At 32.1% G+C, this 21,472-nt stretch overlaps 1 protein-coding gene across 6 annotated transcripts; it reads right to left on the reverse strand.

The window, feature by feature from the left end:
- Positions 1–3: 3 nt before the first annotated feature.
- On the reverse strand, positions 4–21,263 carry LOC148616421 (neural cell adhesion molecule 1-like). 6 transcript variants are annotated; one of them, XM_088583449.1, is made up of 15 exons: positions 21,151–21,263; positions 14,210–14,512; positions 10,092–10,183; positions 8,062–8,376; positions 7,079–7,375; positions 5,056–5,391; positions 4,024–4,347; positions 3,661–3,777; positions 3,367–3,385; positions 2,934–3,016; positions 2,171–2,186; positions 1,770–1,846; positions 1,256–1,271; positions 597–685; positions 4–304 (listed from the first exon to the last, which is right to left on the reverse strand). In XM_088583449.1, coding segments are annotated over exons 3-15 (1,728 nt in total). In that variant the 5' UTR covers positions 10,093–10,183; positions 14,210–14,512; positions 21,151–21,263; the 3' UTR covers positions 4–266. The 6 variants fall into 6 exon arrangements, with proteins under 6 accessions (XP_088439575.1, XP_088439570.1, XP_088439573.1 ...); XM_088583444.1 differs by having other exon boundaries at positions 9,896–10,183; XM_088583447.1 differs by having other exon boundaries at positions 9,896–10,183; positions 14,172–14,512.
- Positions 21,264–21,472: the final 209 nt, after the last annotated feature.

Below are 21,472 nucleotides of genomic sequence, written 5' to 3' on the forward strand. Positions count from 1 at the left end.
TAATACATTTTTAATCAGTCTTAATTTACAATTGTTGTATTTTATCTACTTTTTCTCAGTGTTGCTCGTTGTTTTTTGTATTTTTTGTATTATGACAGCTCAAGTAATTCCCATAATACAATTCATTTTCAAATTTATAGTATTTTTAAAATTTGATAGGGGTATATTTTTTCAGATAAATGAACAATATCTACGTCCATAGGGATATACACTATTCTATAACACTATCCATTGAGAGTCCTACTCAAGGGTCGATACAGTGCTGATCAAATTAGAGTATTGGAATACAGCTTTGTACTGGAATCTGAAATAAATTAAGTAAAATTGATGTATCATGTTTTTGTTTACATATGTAAATTCGTTCGCCTAAGATATAACCACATGATTTAGATATGAAAGTACTTAAATCATTCAAAAAACCTGACGTTTGCATAGTATAAACTGAAATTGCAAAAAATACAATGACTGTCGTTTATTTTAGCATATAATTAGACCTTCACCTTGTTAACGTTTTTTCAATACTCATTTCTATTTTCCATTTTAATATAATGATATACGTAAAAGAGAAGATAAAAGTACAATCAGCTAAGACTTACGTTTTGAATTTTCATCCAAGTCTTCATAGACATTAGGTTTGTCTTTTGTTCCCAGGGTTTCATAATTTTGGCCAGCCTTGGAATGTAATCTTGCGAAAAGAAAAAAGTCCATTAAATATGGATTTTTGTCATTGTATTATTCATGTATGCCTTTTATATTTATATTTCAAACTCCAATACGAATATAACCATTGCAATTTCGTTCTGTAAATAACAAAGAGCAATCGAGGGAACCAAGATTCTAGTGGAAATCAAAAGAATGTAATCCAGGGACAAAGACAAAACACGGAAAGCACACACAACAAAGAACGTAAAAAAACAACATAATACGTACAACGCATCAAAAGTAAATGAGCAACTCGGATTCCACCGATAACTGAGACCATAGACCAGGTGCCCAGTAAGGATAAGAGTTCTCTGCTTTTTTAGAAACAACCGCTGAGCTGCCCATGAAAAGTCTAGTCCGAGGTGGACGAAAGAGGAAAGGAAAAATATGACACATTGAACAAATCTGGTCTCATTGTGAAATGGATACACTGTAACGATCCACGAGAAGAGTACATTTTCAAAATTATTCGTGTGACACAACAGGAGTAGATTTTAAGGCATAGAGTTGTTTTACATCGGTGTAGTACCCCAAATACTATATGTATACTTACTCATCAGAACTTTTATCTACAAGAGGAAAAGTATTATAAGGTGTAATAATGTTAATACTAATATATCGTTATACTTTGTTACTGATGTCGGACCTTTTTTTATTTTTGTGTTTACGTGCAATAGACTCTTTTGTGCTTACTGTAGGATAGTCGATGAGCATGCGTAGGGCATGCTCAATCTACACTTTCGCGAGGAAAATTCTTTTGTTCTATCCAAGCTCTACGCCGAGGAAGTGTACATTTAGCATGCTCACAAACTTACCACAAAGGGGTCTACTGGTTAAAGGTTTCATCGGACGACAATATTGTGGCTATATTCTTTGTATATACCTGTCAGTTACGGTTCACAGACATCGTATTCATACCGAATCAAAACTTTAAAAAAATGATGAATTTCTCTGTTTACACATACAAAATTGATAACGCCAAATAAAAAAAACCATATGTTTTGTTTTGTTTTATGCATACTGATTTCATCAGACGACTATACTGTGGCTACGTTCTATGTACATACTTCTCAGTTTTGGTTCAAATACGTCATATTCATTTGGTTTGTCTTTCATTCCCAGTGTCTCATAACGTCGCACTTCTCTAAAATTAGATGAAAAAAAAAAACAGAAGTAAATTTTCAAAAGAATAATGCTCAAGTACTCTTTGACATTGTGTTATTTACCGTTTTTATACTATGATAAATTTCATTGTATCACACTGAGGATATCGAAAAGGTAAGTTTTATTTTCAGTTACCATTTTATTTGTTAATATTAGTCAATTGAATATATTCTTGACCGACTTATTTGTCTTAGAACCGCTGCAGGTTCTTTAATGTCTGAAAAATTAAATAGAAAAGTAGATAATTTTACAATGAGAGAATAGCTATGAGATCTTTTAAACAAATACCAATATATGAACTTACTTATCAGAGTCCTCATCTGAAATAGTAAAACCGAAAGAGTAGAAAACCTGATAGTACTGTTATGTTTAACGTACGGCGTATCACAGTTACAGTGTAGTGATGTGTATAGGAAAAAAATAAAACAGACAACCTGTAATACTCACCGTTTTTTTAACGTATATCCATGAATACTAAGTAAACACATTTAATCACGCTTCCTATTGCATCTAAACCGATGTTTAAGAGTGGAAATAATATCGTGAAATTTACAACGTTAATCCATGCTGATTAGTGTGTTTATAAAAATAATGAACATATGAACCATAGCCACCTTTACAATGTAAAATAGGAACTAAATACAATAAAATATAAATAAAAAATACAACAAATTGATTAATGTGAGTCCGAAAAGTATTGAAGATAAAACTGTCAATTCCTTACAAGGAGAGAAGAAGTGTTCTTCAAAAGTGATCATGAACGTTATGAAATATGTACCAAGTTTAAGATGAAAATTGCTAAAACGAAATGCAGTTAAAATCAGGACTAAACAATGCGGGTTTTGACATTAACTTTGTATTTAGTTCCTTTTTTACCTTTTAATCTTGGCTATCGTTCACAATTATTTTTTATCACAAATTACATACGAAAAGCAACATTTTTATTCTTTTTTAAATGAGTTGTTTTTGTCTCTGTATGTAAATAATAGGTTTTCAACCATGACATGTTCTTTTACTCAGTTTGATAACGCTGAAAGAATGTTAGTTTTACAGTTATAAAACCATACCTTTATCACCTGCATCGTCTGAAATATTATAATACACTTCAGCGAAACTCCTTCCATCTTTAGAATCCACATTTGACGAACTCCTATAATATATATGATATATCTTGTTTTACAAACTTTTGTTTTAGAGAGCAATGGAAGGCAGGGTAATAACACAACATATTGAAGTAATAAAAGTGTCGATGTTAGTATTACACATTTGACGACAACAATGTATCTGTATTTGAATTATAAATTTTTTAGAAGTTCACTATCTGAATTATTGTAATTCTAATAATAGAAAAGAAACAAACTTAAGCAGTATATGGTTAACATTACATAGGCTAATTATGTAGTTTCAGGCTGCAAGGTCTGTATATTTATTTTTTTTGTACTGTATTAAGTCTAAATCAAATGATTGATGAAAAGGTTGAAAATGTTATAATTGACTTACTTCATTGATGGTCTTTTATCTGCAACAATAATGAATGAACAAAATTGAAACAAAGTTAGACACACACAAACGAAGAGCTCCGTATTTACATTGTTAAAAAACCGGTATTTAAAAAAAGTTTCAAAACATATTGAACAACAGATTTAAGTCACAACTGTTTAACATTATCGAACCATTACTTTTCAAAATTTGAATGCTGCTTTTTTTAAATACGGATTTAAGGTATGCACCTCCTGCTTGTGATATTTTCCAACATTTGTACTTGTAAACCAACTATGAAAAATCATTATGTACCTGTCAACATTTTATATGTTAATATGCCATTGATGACGAGTGAGAAGATTATTACTGATGACAGACCAACGGCAACACCAACCAGCGTACTACTGTCTGTTGTACATAAATGCTGACCTGAAATGTATGTCATATCGGGGAAAAACGTTTTTTGAAAATAAGACATAAATTATGACATTAAAAGATTGAACATTTCATTTATAAATTAATCAAAAGTGCATATTTAAATGTACATGCGACATTAGTATTAACGATAACATTATGCTTTGACCTTTTTCTATAACTCACTTTTTGTGACTTCATATATCTAAATTAAAATGGTAATTGTGAAAATACTCAATTTTCGATGACGATAATACCTACTCATTGACTTTGTTGTGACATTTTCAATATTTGACGGATGGCTTCTGTTGAATTTGTTCTCTGCATAAATTCTGATTTCATAAAATGTCTTTGAGTTTAGTCCTGTCAAAGTAAAGACGAATAATTTTGCCGAAGAGCATCGACAGTTAGAAGCATGGTCCGTCATAGGAACAACTGTGTGTTCCCACCAAGAACTATCCTTGATCCGATACTGTATAACAAACATTTGTTCATGCCCGCCATCAAAACCTGGTAACCATTGTAAAGTTATCGTAGATTCTGTAATATCCATTTTTGAGAAATTTGAAGGAGTCCCGGGTGGACCTTTTATAAAATAAACAAAAAATCATCACTTTTTACCACGAAAATTCACCAATATACTAACATATATGTACACAGAATGTAAGTAATATCAGTACACAAATGAGAAAACATTATTTAAAATGAATTTCTTTTTAATGACAAATAAAAGGAATAATTCGTATAGGTTTTTGTTAAAATTGGCTTTGAAATCCTTTTTGACATTCAGAATAAAAAATCGAAATATTTGGAAATTATTAGATTTATATAACTTCAGCAATACCTTATTGGTTACATGTTTGGTTTTGCTCTTACTCCCCAGAAAAGAAACACAAATCTCTTGTTAATTTACCTATTATTCACAGAGTTAGAAATAGCAGTCTGCCCACCAAACTGGGACTGGTCGTTTTTTGGCAGGGCTGGCTAATTTTAGCAAAATTTATATAGCCATATAGTAAATATACTGAAAAATTGTATCAGGACTTGCTGGAATTTTAGTCAGTTTCCTGTCCTGCTTAGCAATGTATAATTCTGCTTCGCGGCATCTGCATTTGTCAGAAATGTATTTTGTAGAGTTTTATCCCTTACAACATTGCAATCCAGTAATTGATATAAGCATTATTGACAGTGAATTTGACTGCAAAACGTCAAAAAAGTTAAAAGTTAAACCATAATTTTTCTTTTACTTGTTTTTTATCTGAAGCACGAGGTATATTTTCATTAAATACAAACTTGCAGATATAAGGACAACCAAATGTTCTACTGTCTGTCCGACCCCATTCGCTAATCTCAAGGTGTAGTTCACAAAGTCTTGTTCCTGTAGTTGATGTATTGTAAGTGCCAACCTGAAACCATCTACCTGTACCCTTTTACCATGGAATGAATTGGTAATAACCACAGAGACATCTGTCATGGTGTACTTCGTAGATGATGAAATTGTAGTGCTCCCCTTCATCCAGGACAGTGAATTGTATGTTGGGTTACTGTAAACATTGACTTGTATTTCAATGTCTTCTTTGAATTGTCCCAATTTTATTTGATGGTCTCCACTAAGAAAGTCGGGTGATGCTTAAAAAAAGAAAAAAAAATTCATGGGTTTTATACAAAATCTCAATATGAGAATTTCCTAACCCTAAGTTTTTCCTTCCACGGGATCTGATTTGTAGAAGTTTGAATTGAGGGATAATTTGAGGACAACCTCAGTATGAAGCTTTTTATGAAACACTGTAACTGCGTACGAGACAAAGTATTATATGCTTTACTAAATCGCACGTTTACATAAATGTGAAATATATTGACCGTAGTAGTATATAAATGTATATATAATTTTACAACTTTTGCAGTGATTTTTTTTCTTGTTAACGCTCGGAAATGGGATAACATCAATTTTCCTTTCAAGTAATCGAACTATTTCTTGTCAACTGCAAAATCTGACGGTTTCTATTTCAAATTTTACGAAATTATATGATATTTATCATCACACTAGGATTTCTTATATTTTGTTGTCTTAAATAAACATTTTCGTTAGAATATTTAGAAAGTGGTTCGTTGTTCTATAAAACACAAATATAGCAAAAATGTATAAATAAGACACCGAAGCTTCCCATCCCTGATATTAAAAGAAACAAAATGATTAAATTAATAAGCAAGTAAAGACATAGTATCAGATACATTGTATACACGTAATACAACAAAACAAATTGAAGTCTCAAAACAATTTAGTTTAAAGATACCTCATAAATGTTGTATTAAAATTTCTGATAAAGAGTTGCTGAGAAAACAGGTAGGTAGATAATGATGGACACGCAAAAAATGTTAAAGAATATTAAGCCCTACAAGACGAAGCTTCATATAAAATTTAAAACTATTCAGGGTAACCAAAATGTTCAATGTTTGCGACGGAACTCTAAAACGTTTCAGTAAAAAGGAAGTTTGGTGCACCAAAATCAAACAACACACTTCAGTTAGAGTTGCTTAGTTTATATGACATCTGGGGGTCTGACATGGTGTATGTTAAGTTCATGGGATGAGTTTGTTCTGTTTCAGCCAGGCTAGAGAACTTTATTTTGATTCTCTATAAGAATTACTATCTGAACATTTATTACTACCCGGCTTGGTATGCCCGGACAAAAAAAAATAATAAAATCCAAAGTAACTCAACGATGACGATTCTTCAACAAAAAGCGATTTTATAATGTTCTATCATCTATTATTTTCAACATTTAGGTGCAGCAAGTTTGTGCAATCATGCTTAGTTCATTTTGATAAAAGACAATGTATTTTGGTTTATTTACTTCTGATCTCCTGTAATCAACTTTTTGCGAAATAATATCTAATTATGCATACAACATTATTCTATTGTTTACGGTATTAAAGCCTTCATTAAAATTTATCACTATTGGGAACAGTAGACTTATACCAATATCACGATGGAAAGGATTGATAATCAACACACACCTTTTGAATTCTTACTGTCTTTAGTCCAAATACCATTGTTAAAATACCTTAAAGATTCTTTTGTAATACAGTTTTTGCGATTTTTTCCTCATAATTTCTCCTTTCAAAGAAAACATGAAGTTCAGAGTATAACACACAATATTTTTTTACGGCGCACATACAGTATATATGGTTAATGCACAAGTCTTACTTTTACTGGTACTTCACTCATTTTCTTGTTACGTACCTACTTCAGAGAATCGAAAATATTGTCTATTATTCAATAGTAATACAGAACTTGTTGCCAAAAGCTTCTTACCTCTAGACCAAACAAAACCCGATGCTTCTTGGTTAATATTGCCGTCCTTATTTTTGATACCATTACTAACTGTACAGATATACTCCCCTGTGTCCTGGTATCTGATCTCCTCAGATACGCGTGGTAATGTCAAGGTGCTGTTACCATCCAACGTTCTTATCACTGTACCATATTGAGATATGTGCTTCCATTTCGAGAACGTATATGTTGCTGGATTACCGAAAACATTACAAGTGACCTGCCTTGATATATCACCTGGGTTATAAGTCTTATTTTCTACTGATACCGAAGGAGGAACTGAAAAGGAATAACAAAAAACAACATTAAAGTTACTTAGCAAAGTACTGCCCGTTACGCTATATATCACAAAGACAGCAACAAAAATACACTACTTCTGCATGTCAAAGAGTAATCAAGAGAACCAAGGTTATAGCGGTAATCAAAAGAATGTAATCCAGGGACAAAGACCAGACATGGAGAACAGACATTCGCAACAAAGAACATAAAGTAACTAAAATCATACATACAAAGTAACAAAAGTAAATGAGCGACTCGGACACCACTAAAAACTGGGAGCATGGACCAGGTGCACCGGTAGGGTAAGCGTTCTCTGCTTTTCTAGAAACACCCGCCGCGTTGCTCATAAAAAGTCAAGTCCGGGGTAGACAAACGAGGAAAGGAAAACTATGACCCGTTGAATACATAAGTTTTCATGGTGCTTATGGATACACCATAACGATCCACGAATTCATGATGACGACCATAAAACTTCTATAGTGATGACTTCAATCTTTTAGCAACATAACCATGTTCCAGAAGCCTATTTGTTAGAGATCTTGTTAGATAGTCTTTTGAAATTCACCTATAAGTGGTCTAATCAGAAGAACAACTTTGATTACTGATGAAAATCGAATCTATGACTACGCTTTTTTCTTCATTACGAAACCATTAACTTCAATGAAATATTCATACATATATATTACATTTAACATTTATGTTCCTGGACTGGGAAACATAACTGCCACCCGTTGCTGTATTTCGAAATCTACACATCAGTGGTTTCCCATTATCATTCCTATCCACACTGTATGTCAATTTAGAATAGACTGTATAAGTATCTGTAACTGTGTCATGTGTTGATTGTTCTGTAGAATGTGACGAACTGATATCAGCATTATCTAAGGACCATTTCACTGCAGGTTTAGGTCTACCTCCAGATGATTTACAAGTTGCTGATAATTGCTTGGTCTCCTCCGTAACGAGCTGATTTGGATTAAATAAGGGCGTGAGCGGTTTCACTGAAATCAAATGCTAGGAATATGACTAATTATTAAAGACACACTATAGTATCGGTTATAAATAAATAAGAATGCCATTTTTGAATTATGTTTCCAAAAAGCAATGTTTTCGTATATTTTAGAAATTTATCAAGATGACTTTGCAGTACAATGTTTCAGAAAAGAAGTTAAATGAAATAATGGTTTTAATTATATGCACAAATCACAAAGTAATTTGCAGTATTTCATAGAATATATTAGGCAGCTTTTGGAGATATTTAAGACGGTTCTTTATGTTGTACCCTCTCAGCCCATGGACTATTCTACTTTGACCTATCGACATCCAAATATATAACGCCAAACAATCTCATTATTGGCAATTAAAAAAAAAGATAATTGTCTATTTCAACCTTGAGAAAAGAGTAAGAAAACCTAGCGGAATTCAAAAGAATGTAATCCGTGGACACATACTAGACATGGAGTAAACATGTAAACACCACAACGAAAATAATATAACCAAAATAATACATACAAAGTAACAAAAGTTAATGAGCAATTCGGACTCCAATAAAAAAGGTAGACGAAAGAGGAAAGCAAAACTAGGACACTTTGAACAAATCAGCACACCGTAACGATCAACGAGTTTTTGAAACATCTGTAGCAATATAACCCTGTTCTAGAAGCCTAACAGTAAGCGCGATACAAAGCGGAAAGCTCTGGCATAACGTAAGATCTGTGATATGAAAACTCCATAAGTAGGTGCTGAAGGGATATTGCCACGTTCTTTTACAGCGAGTTTAGTTAAAATCTCTACTACGCTTTTTTTTTTATTGTTTTCATGTTTCCCTAAGTTTCAATCATGTCAATATGAAATCAAAATGTATTACGCTATTAAAGTGTGCAAAGTTGGTTGAGTCCGTAAACTTCGTACAAAAAACTCAATAAACTTTTTCTTTTTTCCAAAAACAATAAACAAAGTATCAAACAAATGCGAGAAAATGTATTATACCCCTTGAAAAAAACAGAATCTCGAGCAGATTTGCAGAGCAATGAAACTTATTTGATATTAGACTGTAAATCTCTACTTGACGTTAGAATAGAAGGATGTATCAATATACTATGCCAATATCAAGTATAATATTTAAACACAGAATATTCCTAAACAGCACCACAATAAAATTAAGCAGACAATTTATATCAATATATATATATAGCTATTTATATAATTGCTAGACTGAGTGCTTGTTGTTTTTGCTGAAAATAAATCTCAATAATACTACATTACTAAATATTGTACCAATTCTATTTAAATCCTTAAAATAGATAAAATATTACATACTACTTTTTCTTGGGAAATGAAATACATCGCATTAAGGCGACATCTCTTACGTTAGACTTTTTTTTTAAATATTACTTTGAGACCATAAGATAAAAAATATTGAAAATGGTGATAAAAGAAGTTTTGACTACTTTGACTACTTTTTTCCATCTCAATTTAAATAATATTTTCAAAGATATGGTAACAAATACGTTCACTAACATCTGAGATAAATGGTTGCAGAATCTTTGACTTGGAAAAAAGAAAATCGCTGATATCCAGCCAGACATATTACAGCAGCACCATCGTATGTTCTATCTATTTTCTGTAAAGTTTGCTGTATAGTCTTTGACCCATTAACTGTAAGATTCTGATTATTTATTTGTAATACCATATCTGGGAATGGGTCTTCACTTACTGCTGAACAACTGATAGTAAAATTCTGCATCTCTGCCCCAATCAGCTTGTCGTTTTGAGTTTTATAAGCAATGGTAGTACTTGTTGGTCCCTCTACAATAAATACGCATGGTTTTAAAACGGCACATCCACAAATTTAACTTCATGTTTTCACTACAGCTTACCAAATAAACTCAATGTATTGTATTTATCGTTGTACAACTAGTTTTAAAAAACATTGAAATTGTATTGAAAATCCCAACGAATTGAGATCAGATAAGCAACGGGGATATATTATTTTTCACGTGAGTGCATTGGCTACTTTTTATGCTTTATTATTGTATACATTTCTTGAAAACAAGCCCAATTTTATTCATTTTTACTGTGTTTTGAGCACACATTACACCTAATAGGCACAGGCGTTTCATGCAAGTTCAGATTTTGCTTTGTCGCAATAGAAAACAAAAGTTTTATAATAACCATTTTTTCATAGTTGTGTAAAAACTAAGGAAATATTGAATGACTCTACCAATAACGCTGTCTCAAATTTTAAGATGGTTGAGTACGAACAATTTGCAGTACACCAATTTTGTTTATCTGTACAGTAGGAAAGAATATTAAAATTTAAACTGAAAACCAGCAAACAAATACTACAAGACATTGTACGCGGAGCACAGAGGGGATTCCAACGACATTCAACACGAACACGAGGGTAGTGCAAAAGAGACGTAAACATCTTGTGCAAGGGGTGGAAAACATGTCACCAACTATACATGACGGAAGCATGAGTTCCTCATCCTTCCGGACACTTGAGTTCACCGCATTTATAAAGGGTGTTCCTATTAGATTTTTTAAACAAAAATTTATCAATACATGTGTCCTACCCGTCTTTATTGAATCCGTTAGAGTTTCTGTGATTCTGCCCAACATTTATCAATACAACTCCACACACACATATATATCGCTACATTAAAACGATGTTGTGCTGTGTTCTCTCAAGGCCTTTTACGCATCGCTATAATTCATGCAAAATGACAATCTGCGTTGGGCTCATAGCCAAATTTTTGAATGGTTAAGCATTATTTAAAAACAATCCTACGATCTCCACTACTCCACCATATCACTCCATAATTACGTCGCTATTTGATCGTGAAGTTAGATACAGACCTTCACGATGAAAAAAGATACTGAAGTACGAGTATCATCTTATTTTAGCTGTTTAACTTTTGTTATGTCGTAGAATATGAACATTTTCCAAACAAACAAAGGAGGAACAGAATGAAGGGGATTGGAACATTTAATTTCCCAATAGACCAAGTCGGACCGCAGTAATCTCGATTCAAATACTGCTTTAAAATAATATATTTTATAAAATATTGTGTTCAAACTTGTTTTGAAATGCTATTCAGTGTTTCTCTGATTTCAATCTTTTAGGTGACTCCATTTACTGTATTAATTGTATGAAGAAAGGCATATGGCATATATAATATCTTAAAAACTGCTAAACAAATTTCGAATTTTCAAAAAGTTGAATATGTAACACGTCCAGCTCGACATTTTATAACAATATAATTTAAAGCAACAGTTATCTTTTAAATGTACCTATAGCTAAATTGAAGCTTTACCCCGCATATGACATGCTTCCAAGTTACCCATATAACAGAAGAAAAACCTCTATATTATTTAATAACGTGCTAATTCTCAAAATAAACGATAAAACTGACGTTATTTAACTTGAAGACATTTTATCCTTACACTTTTTAAAAATTATTTTGTATTCAACATTTTAACACTTTCATTTTTAACAATGAAAGTAGTCCACATTTTAAAAATGAAAATGGTGTAAACACACACCCCCCAAACCAAAAAATGTAAATACTTCAAAATAAACTTTACTATAAATAGAACATTGTTTGACGAGAATAACTAGCATTTTTGGTAATATAAACTTACTTTCAACCCCAACATAAATTTTCAGTCAATGCAAACATTACTTTCGGAACGAAAAACAGTTTACATGGTTTTTCAAAGCCAGCTTCTTTAAAATGTCAATAAATAAACAACTGTGACATATGTATTTCATTCTAAATTCTTTTAAATGTCGTTTTTTTAATCTCTTTTAATTGTAACCATAGAAAGGTGATAAGTACAAATTTTTCGAACGTCCGATCAAAACTACTCCTTTGCCTCTATCCCCATTGTCTCATTCATATTCTCTATTCCCCATGCTCCATTACCCCATTCCCCATTGCCCAATACCCCATAAAATTAAAAGTGTATCCCATACAGGTACTATAGCCGCCTCTTTGTTTACGAGGACCTCAGCTAAAACGCTGTTAATATTTATGTTTATTATTTAAGTATTTGATATATCTAACTGTGTGTGTGGGTTTATATATATATATATATATATATATATTTGAATCTATTGAAGTCAGTTTGCAATGAATCGGTTATATTTCCAATGACTTTGGTAGAAGAATGTTAAATGGTTCATATAGGAAGGAATGGATGTCGGTATCACATTTAAAGACATTTTTATTTATTTGGTTTGAGTCAAAGTCGATCAACACAAAGGAAAACGTATTTGCTAAATCCGTAAAATCTAAGACTAAGGATAAAAAGATCATTTTGTTGTCAAATTTTGTATATCACTGAAATATTTTTGTTTTATTTCAAAAGAATTGAATATTTTGTTATATTACATTAACATAAACATTAAATGCACTTATTTAATCTACCGGGGCATTTGGTCCATGCTCCCAGTTTTTAGTGGAGTTCGAGTTGCTCATTTACTTTTGTTACTTTGTATGTATGATTTTAGTTACTTCATGTTCTTTGTTGTGAATGTCTGTTTTCCATGTCTTGTCTTTGTCCCTGGATAACATTCTTTTGATTGCCGCTATAACCTTGGTTTCCTTGATTACTCTTTAAAAACATAGTCTTGGTTCGGAAATTACGGAGGGTGACTTTTTACCTCAAATATTTGCATTTGTGATCATAACATACTTTGAGGACACAATGGTATTTACTTTAAATGATATACAACTTAGCTGTATAGTCATTAGGTACGTTAAAGTGTTAGCCGCTAGACCATAGTAAAATGAATTAATTAACATGTCAAATATATGGCTAATTTGATGACGATTTATTATTACCTTAACTTGTCAAAAAAACTTAGTCCAGTAAGAAAAATAAAACGATGCACAAATAATTGATAATAACAGGTTATAAGATGAATATTAATTCACAACTATTACTATTTTAGCGTAAATGATATTCATTTGCATTATTATTGTGATACACAAGACATAACATCTATTGGAATAAAATCAGAAACGTCAAAACTCAAAGCCCTTATAAATGTTTAAAGGTATTAAGAATTACAAGGGTGATGATTAACAGATAGAAGTTTAATCAAATATAAAAATATATCGAGAATAAAGACGAGCATCGCACAAAACCACGAAATCAATCAAGAAACGGTAGTCCGATGAGACTGGTTTAAAATCGATTGAAAGACGCAAGGGTTCACATTTTTCTAAGGAAAACAATATAGGAAATGTATTTAAAGTGATCTACGTATTCTATGATGATATGACCATTGATACGTTGTTCGACCTAGAGGTCAAAGTTATATTTGTATGTAACATTTTGTGACCGGTGTCGCATAATTCTGGACCCGTCATAATCATTAGTCCGGTCGGATGCAGGATGTTTACATTTTTGGTCTTTTATACAGGGAAACACAGAATTATAGACAGGCGGATACAGAATGTGTACAAAAAGAATGCAGTAAAACAAATATTTATAAGTCTTAACATGAACTGAAATTTATATACATGTAATATAATTTTACATGATCAAAAATAGTTTGAATAAATAAATCAATAAACCAATTAAAGTGATAACGATTTTTACCAGGGCGGACCCAAAATTATAGGCAGAGGTGGACCAAAAATTATATTTTTCTGTATCCGGATGAACCCAGGACTATGGCGAACCCAGAATTATAGGACACCGGTCTAAAACTTTCTATAAATAGCTTAAAATATGACAAAATTTAGAAATAGTTCTTGCTTTTGATAAAAAAAATACATACGTATGTATGTGCTAATGAGTATTCTCTTTTAAACGCACCTACAACAAACAGCTGTACTTTTTCTGGATTAGGATTCCCTGCAACTGAACATGAATACTCTCCAGCATCAGTTTTCTATACAGTAGCAATAGTCAAATGATATTCTCCGATGGCATGATTACCCGTTATACTCAGTCTATCTCTGAACTCAACAGGATTAACATGACTGAATATTGTTGTTTTATCTGACAACCCTGTGTTGCCTTTCAACCAATTGATACTCTTATTAGTGGAGATATATGGACACAGCAACTCAATATTGAATCCTTTAATTCCCGACTGGGGTCGTGACTCGATGTAAACTAAAAAAGAAAGTTCAATTGATTGTTTATTTCAAAAATAATAACAATCAATAAAATTTGAAAAAAAAAATAATTTAGGCACATCTGTTTTATAGTTTAATCGGCAGTTGCAGCTTGGAGCTTTTGAAGAAAGGATGTGAATAACTTCTTAACAATTTAATATTCTTCAAACATTGTTGTTTAACCATAGTCTTTATGAATTTAAGCGCTGATAGACGGTAGACTGTTAAACATGTTAAGTACCTTGGGTGGCACATCATATTACCCAATTTAGTCATTTTTGCCTAAAATATATTGTGTACACCTAGAAAACAACCAAATAGCTATTTAAGTTTATCCTGTGACGTAGATATTTTAACTGCTTATATAGGGAAAGAGTGCTGGAAAATTTTCCGCCATTTTGCCGTAGTGCATTGCAACTAAATTTGAGCTATCAACATCTTAAAAAAGGCACACTTTACAAACACTTTGATTGTTGATTATTTTTTTCTGAAGTTTATGAGGTATAAATACTTAGATAATGCATTAAAATCTCTGCGTTTGTTTCCTTCATGTGCCAAACTTTGTATAACTTTGTACACAAATTAATTGGTTATATCAGTAGTGAAGAAAAGAAAATATAATTACTCGTTCTAAGAACGCTTAAAGACTAATGCGCGGAACAAATTCGGAACCCTAAGGCTCCGACCATTTTTATATTAAGAAAAGGAAAAGGAAAGGAAAGGAATCTCATGTACATATAGTGAATGAACAATGTACCATAAACTGCCATTCAACATGCTAAATTATGTATGAAGAAGTATGTAACAAATGTTTTTAATATTAAAATTTTACGGTTTATAGCAGAAAAATTCATAATGCTATAAAGAGCAACTGAATGAATACCAAAATCCAGAGACTTTTGTTTTTTATTAATCCAGTATGTTAAACAAACTATTAAAAAGATGCAAAAAATACACGGACTACCATTAACAGTATAACCAATTCAAATGTTATCTCCAATAGAGAAAAGATAAGAATACCATGCCGTCTGATTATTTGGCTTTATGGAAATTGCGTAGATTTCTTGACTAATTTTTGTTACATATAGTTGAAAAAACAACAAGGAACTTATGTTTAAGACAACACAGAACTTTTACAGTTTCTAAATGACAACAAATTTTCTATGTACTTATGACATGACAAGCATGTATATAAGCATGTTCATTAATAAACTATTATTTAATGGCGGCTGCAAATGTTTACTTTGAAATGAAAAAAGAAGACTATGTATAATTTTATTATTTTTTATAATTTACTTCTAATATTAAAATTTGTTTTATCAGAATTACGTTTTTTGTAGTTCTTATTAAGATGTGCAACGAGGATAGTCCCGAGCTCTGATGTATGCGACATACAAGCGTAAGAACCTGTTAACTTTATGGTTGCAAAGTTCCCACACAATCACAACATAATTAGTTCCGAGATGATGGCTTTATTGTCTTTAATGGGTCTTTGGATCAACTTCAAATGTTATTTATCATTCCTAATAAAAACATGAACAACTCAAAATTACTTATACTTTATCTAAGTCCTCAGTAAATTTCTTAGAGAAAGTCCAATTAAATCCAAATGGAATAGGGTTAAACCTTACGACACTTAAGACTTAATAGTAGTCCAATGTACCTAATACATAATCTCAACAGTTTTAATTCATTAAAAAGTTACTTATATACAGGTTGTTCTGCCCACCAGCAGAGCGTATGCTTTCAGACTTAAAGTCAATGAAAAAATGATTAAACGTTATTATTGTACCAAATACTATCCAACATTACACACAATCTCGTATTTGTAAAAAAAGCACTGGTCTTATATAACTAATGACCCTGATTGCTCCAAACTATTAGAGCCATCACTAAAGCAGACTCTGGTCTAACCTGAATAATCAAGAGCAATTAAACTATAAATATTAGTCCATAGCACTTTTTATCTGTTGAAGATAAAAGCATTACATGTATATACCGTTCTTTAAATATGCACCTTTTACATAATTAAATAATGAAACTAATTTATATTTTTACTGTATGATCTAAAGCCAATGAAAAATTCTTGAAATATACTTGTGATACGTGTATATGTATTACTAATACGTACGATTTCACTTAACCATAATTTCTCACCCGCCGATGAAACTTTTCTCCCTTAAGACTGCCTCAGAGATTGCAAGCTGGAATGTGGAGGCATTATACGAAGCGGGAAAAGCTGCCCAGGCTTCAATAGAAATGGAGCGCTACAACCTTGATATTTTGGGATAAAGTTAGATGGACTTCTTCTGGAGCGGTCATATACTATCTTAAGTGCAAACTCTATTGTACTCTGGACCTCTACATGAGGATGGCAACCATCAACATGGAATAAAAATCTCACTGAACATGAAGGCCAAATCATCATTCATCGAACGGAATCCTGTGAGTGTAAGAATTATTGTGACAAGATTTATGTCAAAGATGCAAAAAGTAACAGTCTTTCAGTGCTACACTCCTACCACTGTAGCAGAGGAAGAAGACAAAGAAGAGTTTTACAACCAGCTCCAAGCTACCCTAGATTGAACAATACTTAGGGCATCTTAATTGTAATTGGTGACATGAATTCCAAAGTTTCAAAAGATAACACAAGGAGATAACTCATCATATGGAATGAATGAATTGGTGACATCAACGAAGAGAGAGAACTCAGAATGCATAGTTTTGCTCCCAGAACGATCTGGTCATATGAGGTACGACATTCCCACTCTCTCACAAGGATATACCAAAAACAACCTGGTTGTCTTTATAGATGAAAACTAGAAACCCGATAGACCAAATTACAGTCACCAGGAGATGGCGAAATAGCATGACAGACGTTAGAGCTTACCGAGTTGCTGATATAGCATCCGATCATCAACTTGTGGTGGCTAAATTTAAGATCAAGGCAGCCAGGGCAACTTGACAAGATCAGATAATAAGGCGAAAGGACAAACAATGGTAAAATTCACATAAAACACCACATCCCAAGAAGAACGTTTATTATCAAAGGAGGAAAACAATCTAACAATATAATTGAGACAAATAAGAAGCATAGGTCTGTTAAGATACAACTTGATCAGGTCAAGACAAGATTGCAGAAAGAATGGTTGACGAGCGAACAAATAAGCATTAGGAAAGAAGTAAAGAGAAAGGACCAGACAGGATAAAAGAACCTACATCAACAGGAGTAACATGATTGAATATTTTTGTCTGATCTGACAACGCTGAGGTTCCCATCCACCAATTGGTACTCCTATCAGTGGAGGTATATAAACATATCAACTCGACATTGAATCCTATAATTCCCGACTGGGATCGTGACTCGATGTAAACTTAAAAAAAAAACATTTAAATTTAAAAAATGCGAAAGTCGATCAGGAAATAATAATAACAATTAATAAAATTTGAAAAAAAAACAATATTAATTTAGGCACATCTATTTTATAGTTTAATCGACAGTTGCAGCTTGGAGCTTTCGAACGAAGGATGCTAATAACGTCGTCACAATTAATTATTCTGAAACAAAACATCGTTGTTTAACTATAGTCTTTATGAATTTAAGCGCAGACAGTAAACTGACGAACATTTTAAGTACCTTTCTGTGTAAGAATCAGGCGATGGGTGGCACATCATATTCCCCAATTTAGTCATTTTTGCCTAAAATATATTCACTACATCTAGAAAACAACCAAAAAGCTATTTAAGTCCTGTGACGTAGATATTTTTACTGCTTATATAGGAAAAGAGTGCTGAAGAATTTTGCAGTAGTGCATTGCAACTGAATTTGACCTATCAATTTCTTAGAAATAGCACACTTTACAAACACTTAGAAGGTTATTTCTGAAGATTATGAGGCATAAATACTTGGATAATGCATTAAAATCTCTGCGTTTTTTTATGTGCAAAACCTTGTATACATTTTGCCCGATTCTTAGACGGAGAAGTACTTAAATTGTTGAGGACTATAATATATATGTATCGAAGGTCACTTAAATCTATAATTCTATAGATAGAAATGATTCATCAAATGTTCCCTGTGAAATTAAGTTTGAGAATCAACACAGTGTAAAATAAATTTAATAGTTTTACACTAGGAATATCTCCTGCCAACACAAATATCAATCCTCCGATCTCAGAATTTAGAATACTTCTTGAAAAATGCAAAGAATCATGGAAAAATATAGTGTATGAAATTAATTGGTTATACCAGTAGTGAAGAAAAGAAAATATAATTACTCGTAGTGAGCACTCTTGAATATTAATGCGCGGAAGAAATTAGGAACACTTTAATGAACATTAATACAGAATAAAAAGCCTATTAGTGCTATCTTCTGTTACTATGATCAATAAGCAAACGTTCGACTGGTACTTTAACTAATATCTTATCATGTGAATTTTTGATTAAATAAATATGTATAAGGGTTAAAACAACTACACAAATTTAGCTGATATTCAATGTAAACTTTCCCAAGTACTCAGTGGTGAATGAATGTTACCGCGGGATCGCAAGGATTAGCTATGTCAAAGGAAAGGTCAACGAGTACTAGGCACTTCTTGTTGAGTGCAACTTCAATATGGCTTTATGGATTTTGTTAGAAAGTCCCTGCCAGATTTTTTAACAGTTGTAATTGGCTACAGTAATAGCTTCTGTTGGTTTGTTGTCAATGCCTCCTGCAACTTCATTCCTTATATTTCTAATGGCTTTTGTAACTTCAACTTAAGTTACATGTATGCTGGTGGTTCTGATATTTAATGTTAAATCCTGTTTAGTTTAGCAAGATCCCCAGGTAGTGGTTTGTTAGATACCTCATGTCAATGCACTTTCCTCCTCTCAAGTTGTTCATCAAATTTTGTTAAGGTGTTGTTATCTTTCTCTTTAATTGGTGCATTTTAGGCCGATTGATTACCGCTTATTGCATTGTAGTGTCGTATACTGTCACATTTGCCACATGCGTTTTCAGCTTCTTTTGCTAGGTGTTCTACATATTTCCTTTTGTTTTGTTTGCAGCTTCTCTCCACCTCTTAATCTATTTGGATATACTGTTCTTATGCCTTTTTCTTCTGTTGCCTGGTTGTTGCAGTAAGATTTGTCTCCGTTGGTTGATTTTTACCACATGTTTTCAAACATCCATTGCTGGCGGTGTTAACCAATAGTTTTTTTTTTATACATGATTGAACAATGGAATCCATAATTATTTCTCATGCTGTGTTGATATTTGAGTTGTCCTCGTATAGATGTTTTAGAGTACTAAATCGGTTTTAGAGTGAAATCTGATATAGTCTTGAAAAAACTTGCGGGTCTTTCAATAGTTGATCATTAAATTTCTTTTTCCTTGTCAGTGTTCTTTTGGATGAAATAACCTTTAATTTAAGCTTGGTAATGATTAGGTGGTGATCTGATGCTTTGTCAGCTCCACTCAAATTCCGTACATCTTGCCGAGGTAACCTCAATCGTTAGGATATTGCTTATCAGTATGATAGCAGAGTTTTAAAAAGTCTTCAAATAACGAAGTAAATAGAAAGATCAACATCGTTGGTACATGCTACGTCATATATACTGAATTTCCCGTGCACCGTGTATAATCTACCACAAATTGTGACCAGTCAATAACTAGTACGCTCAGCCAAAAATACACTCTTGTTTTGTTAAGTTTCCAAGAAATCTTCGATAGAATTTTGTATTTGTGGTATTTTTAGGATATCTGCTCAATTTTTGTCAATTGAGATTCATCGGACGAGGACCAAATTTTAGTATGATACGCTTTCATTCCGGATTATAATTATAAATGTGCATAACTCTCAAAACTTCGACATCTAGTACTAAGACTTGTGGATTCTAGAGATGCTTATAATTGGGATTGTAGCAAATCTTAGTTAATAAAACATTTAGCAATTTATAATGAATGCGTAACTATACGGTATAGCGGAAATTTTTTACTGATGCCAAATTTTAGTTTTGATGTTTTCAGTTTCCTTTAATGAAATGAAAACTATATGTATGATACCTGGACTTAAATTTGACGATCTTTAATTTTCGTGATTCCTCAAACCTCGCAAATATAGCAAAAGCGGGAACCTCTCGAAAAATTTCCTCAAAACGATATATTCGTTTGTTAAAAGCTTGTTAATCCTCTTTTGTCATAGCTGTACATACCATATTTTATGCAAGATCAGTATAAATAAATTATGTTTTCTTCACAAGCTCAATGAATCTTTTTATTAATGAGGAATGATTGTTCAACTTTAAATGGTACTTTGAATTTTATAAACACTATTTCGATGGCACACATAGTTAATTAAGCGTGCTACACTTGTTTTCTCGAGTAGACGTGGTTCCGGTCGTTATCACATTTGCACGAGAAGGTAAAATTTGCCGGTCCATATATTGTCAATGGTTGGTCAAACTTTCTAATAGAGAATACAATGTTGTCATTAAAAAAAACTGTACTTGTTTTTATCTTTTCTTACACACGAGTTCTCAAGATCTCCAAAGTACAATTTAGCAATCATTTAATGATTCGCAGTATGAACTATTTGCAGACTAAAATGTGACCTCAAGACACCGATGGGAAACTGTGAGAGATAGAAACTTACGACTGAATTGTAAATAAATCCAAACTATTATACAATTGAACATAGAGTCCTTCATTCTTCCCTTCAGTTAACTTCCTTGTTGGTTTAATTGTGATACATGACTGTTTAAACTATTTTTAACTTAACTGATAGTTTATTTTCAATATAATCTGTTCACTGATATTTTTCGAAATATACAAATTATTTTTTAAGTATTACTTTTGTGTTTTCATTAAAAATGCAATCTTAAACACGCCTGTCATTTGAATGGATAGTTTTAGTAGGTAAGGAATAATAATAATAATAAAACAATAATTTTTAAATCTTTTAATGTAAGACACTT

Source organism: Perna viridis, chromosome 5, assembly GCF_037379345.1.
Source record: "Perna viridis isolate PV_CMFRI_1.1 ecotype Kerala chromosome 5, ASM3737934v1, whole genome shotgun sequence".
In the NCBI taxonomy this organism is placed as follows: Eukaryota; Metazoa; Mollusca; class Bivalvia; order Mytilida; family Mytilidae; genus Perna; species Perna viridis.

Coding starts and splice junctions, on each gene's coding strand:
- LOC148616421 (XM_088583443.1), bottom strand. CDS start 10,999: ATGTTGGGCAGAATCACAGAAACTCTAACGGATTCAATAAAGACGG. Junction 10,184..10,953: donor AACGGATTCAATAAAGACGG/GTAGGACACATG, acceptor TATTTATTGTAG/AGGGACCAACAAGTACTACC. Junction 8,377..9,895: donor TGCAACCATTTATCTCAGAT/GTTAGTGAACGT, acceptor ATTTGATTTCAG/TGAAACCGCTCACGCCCTTA.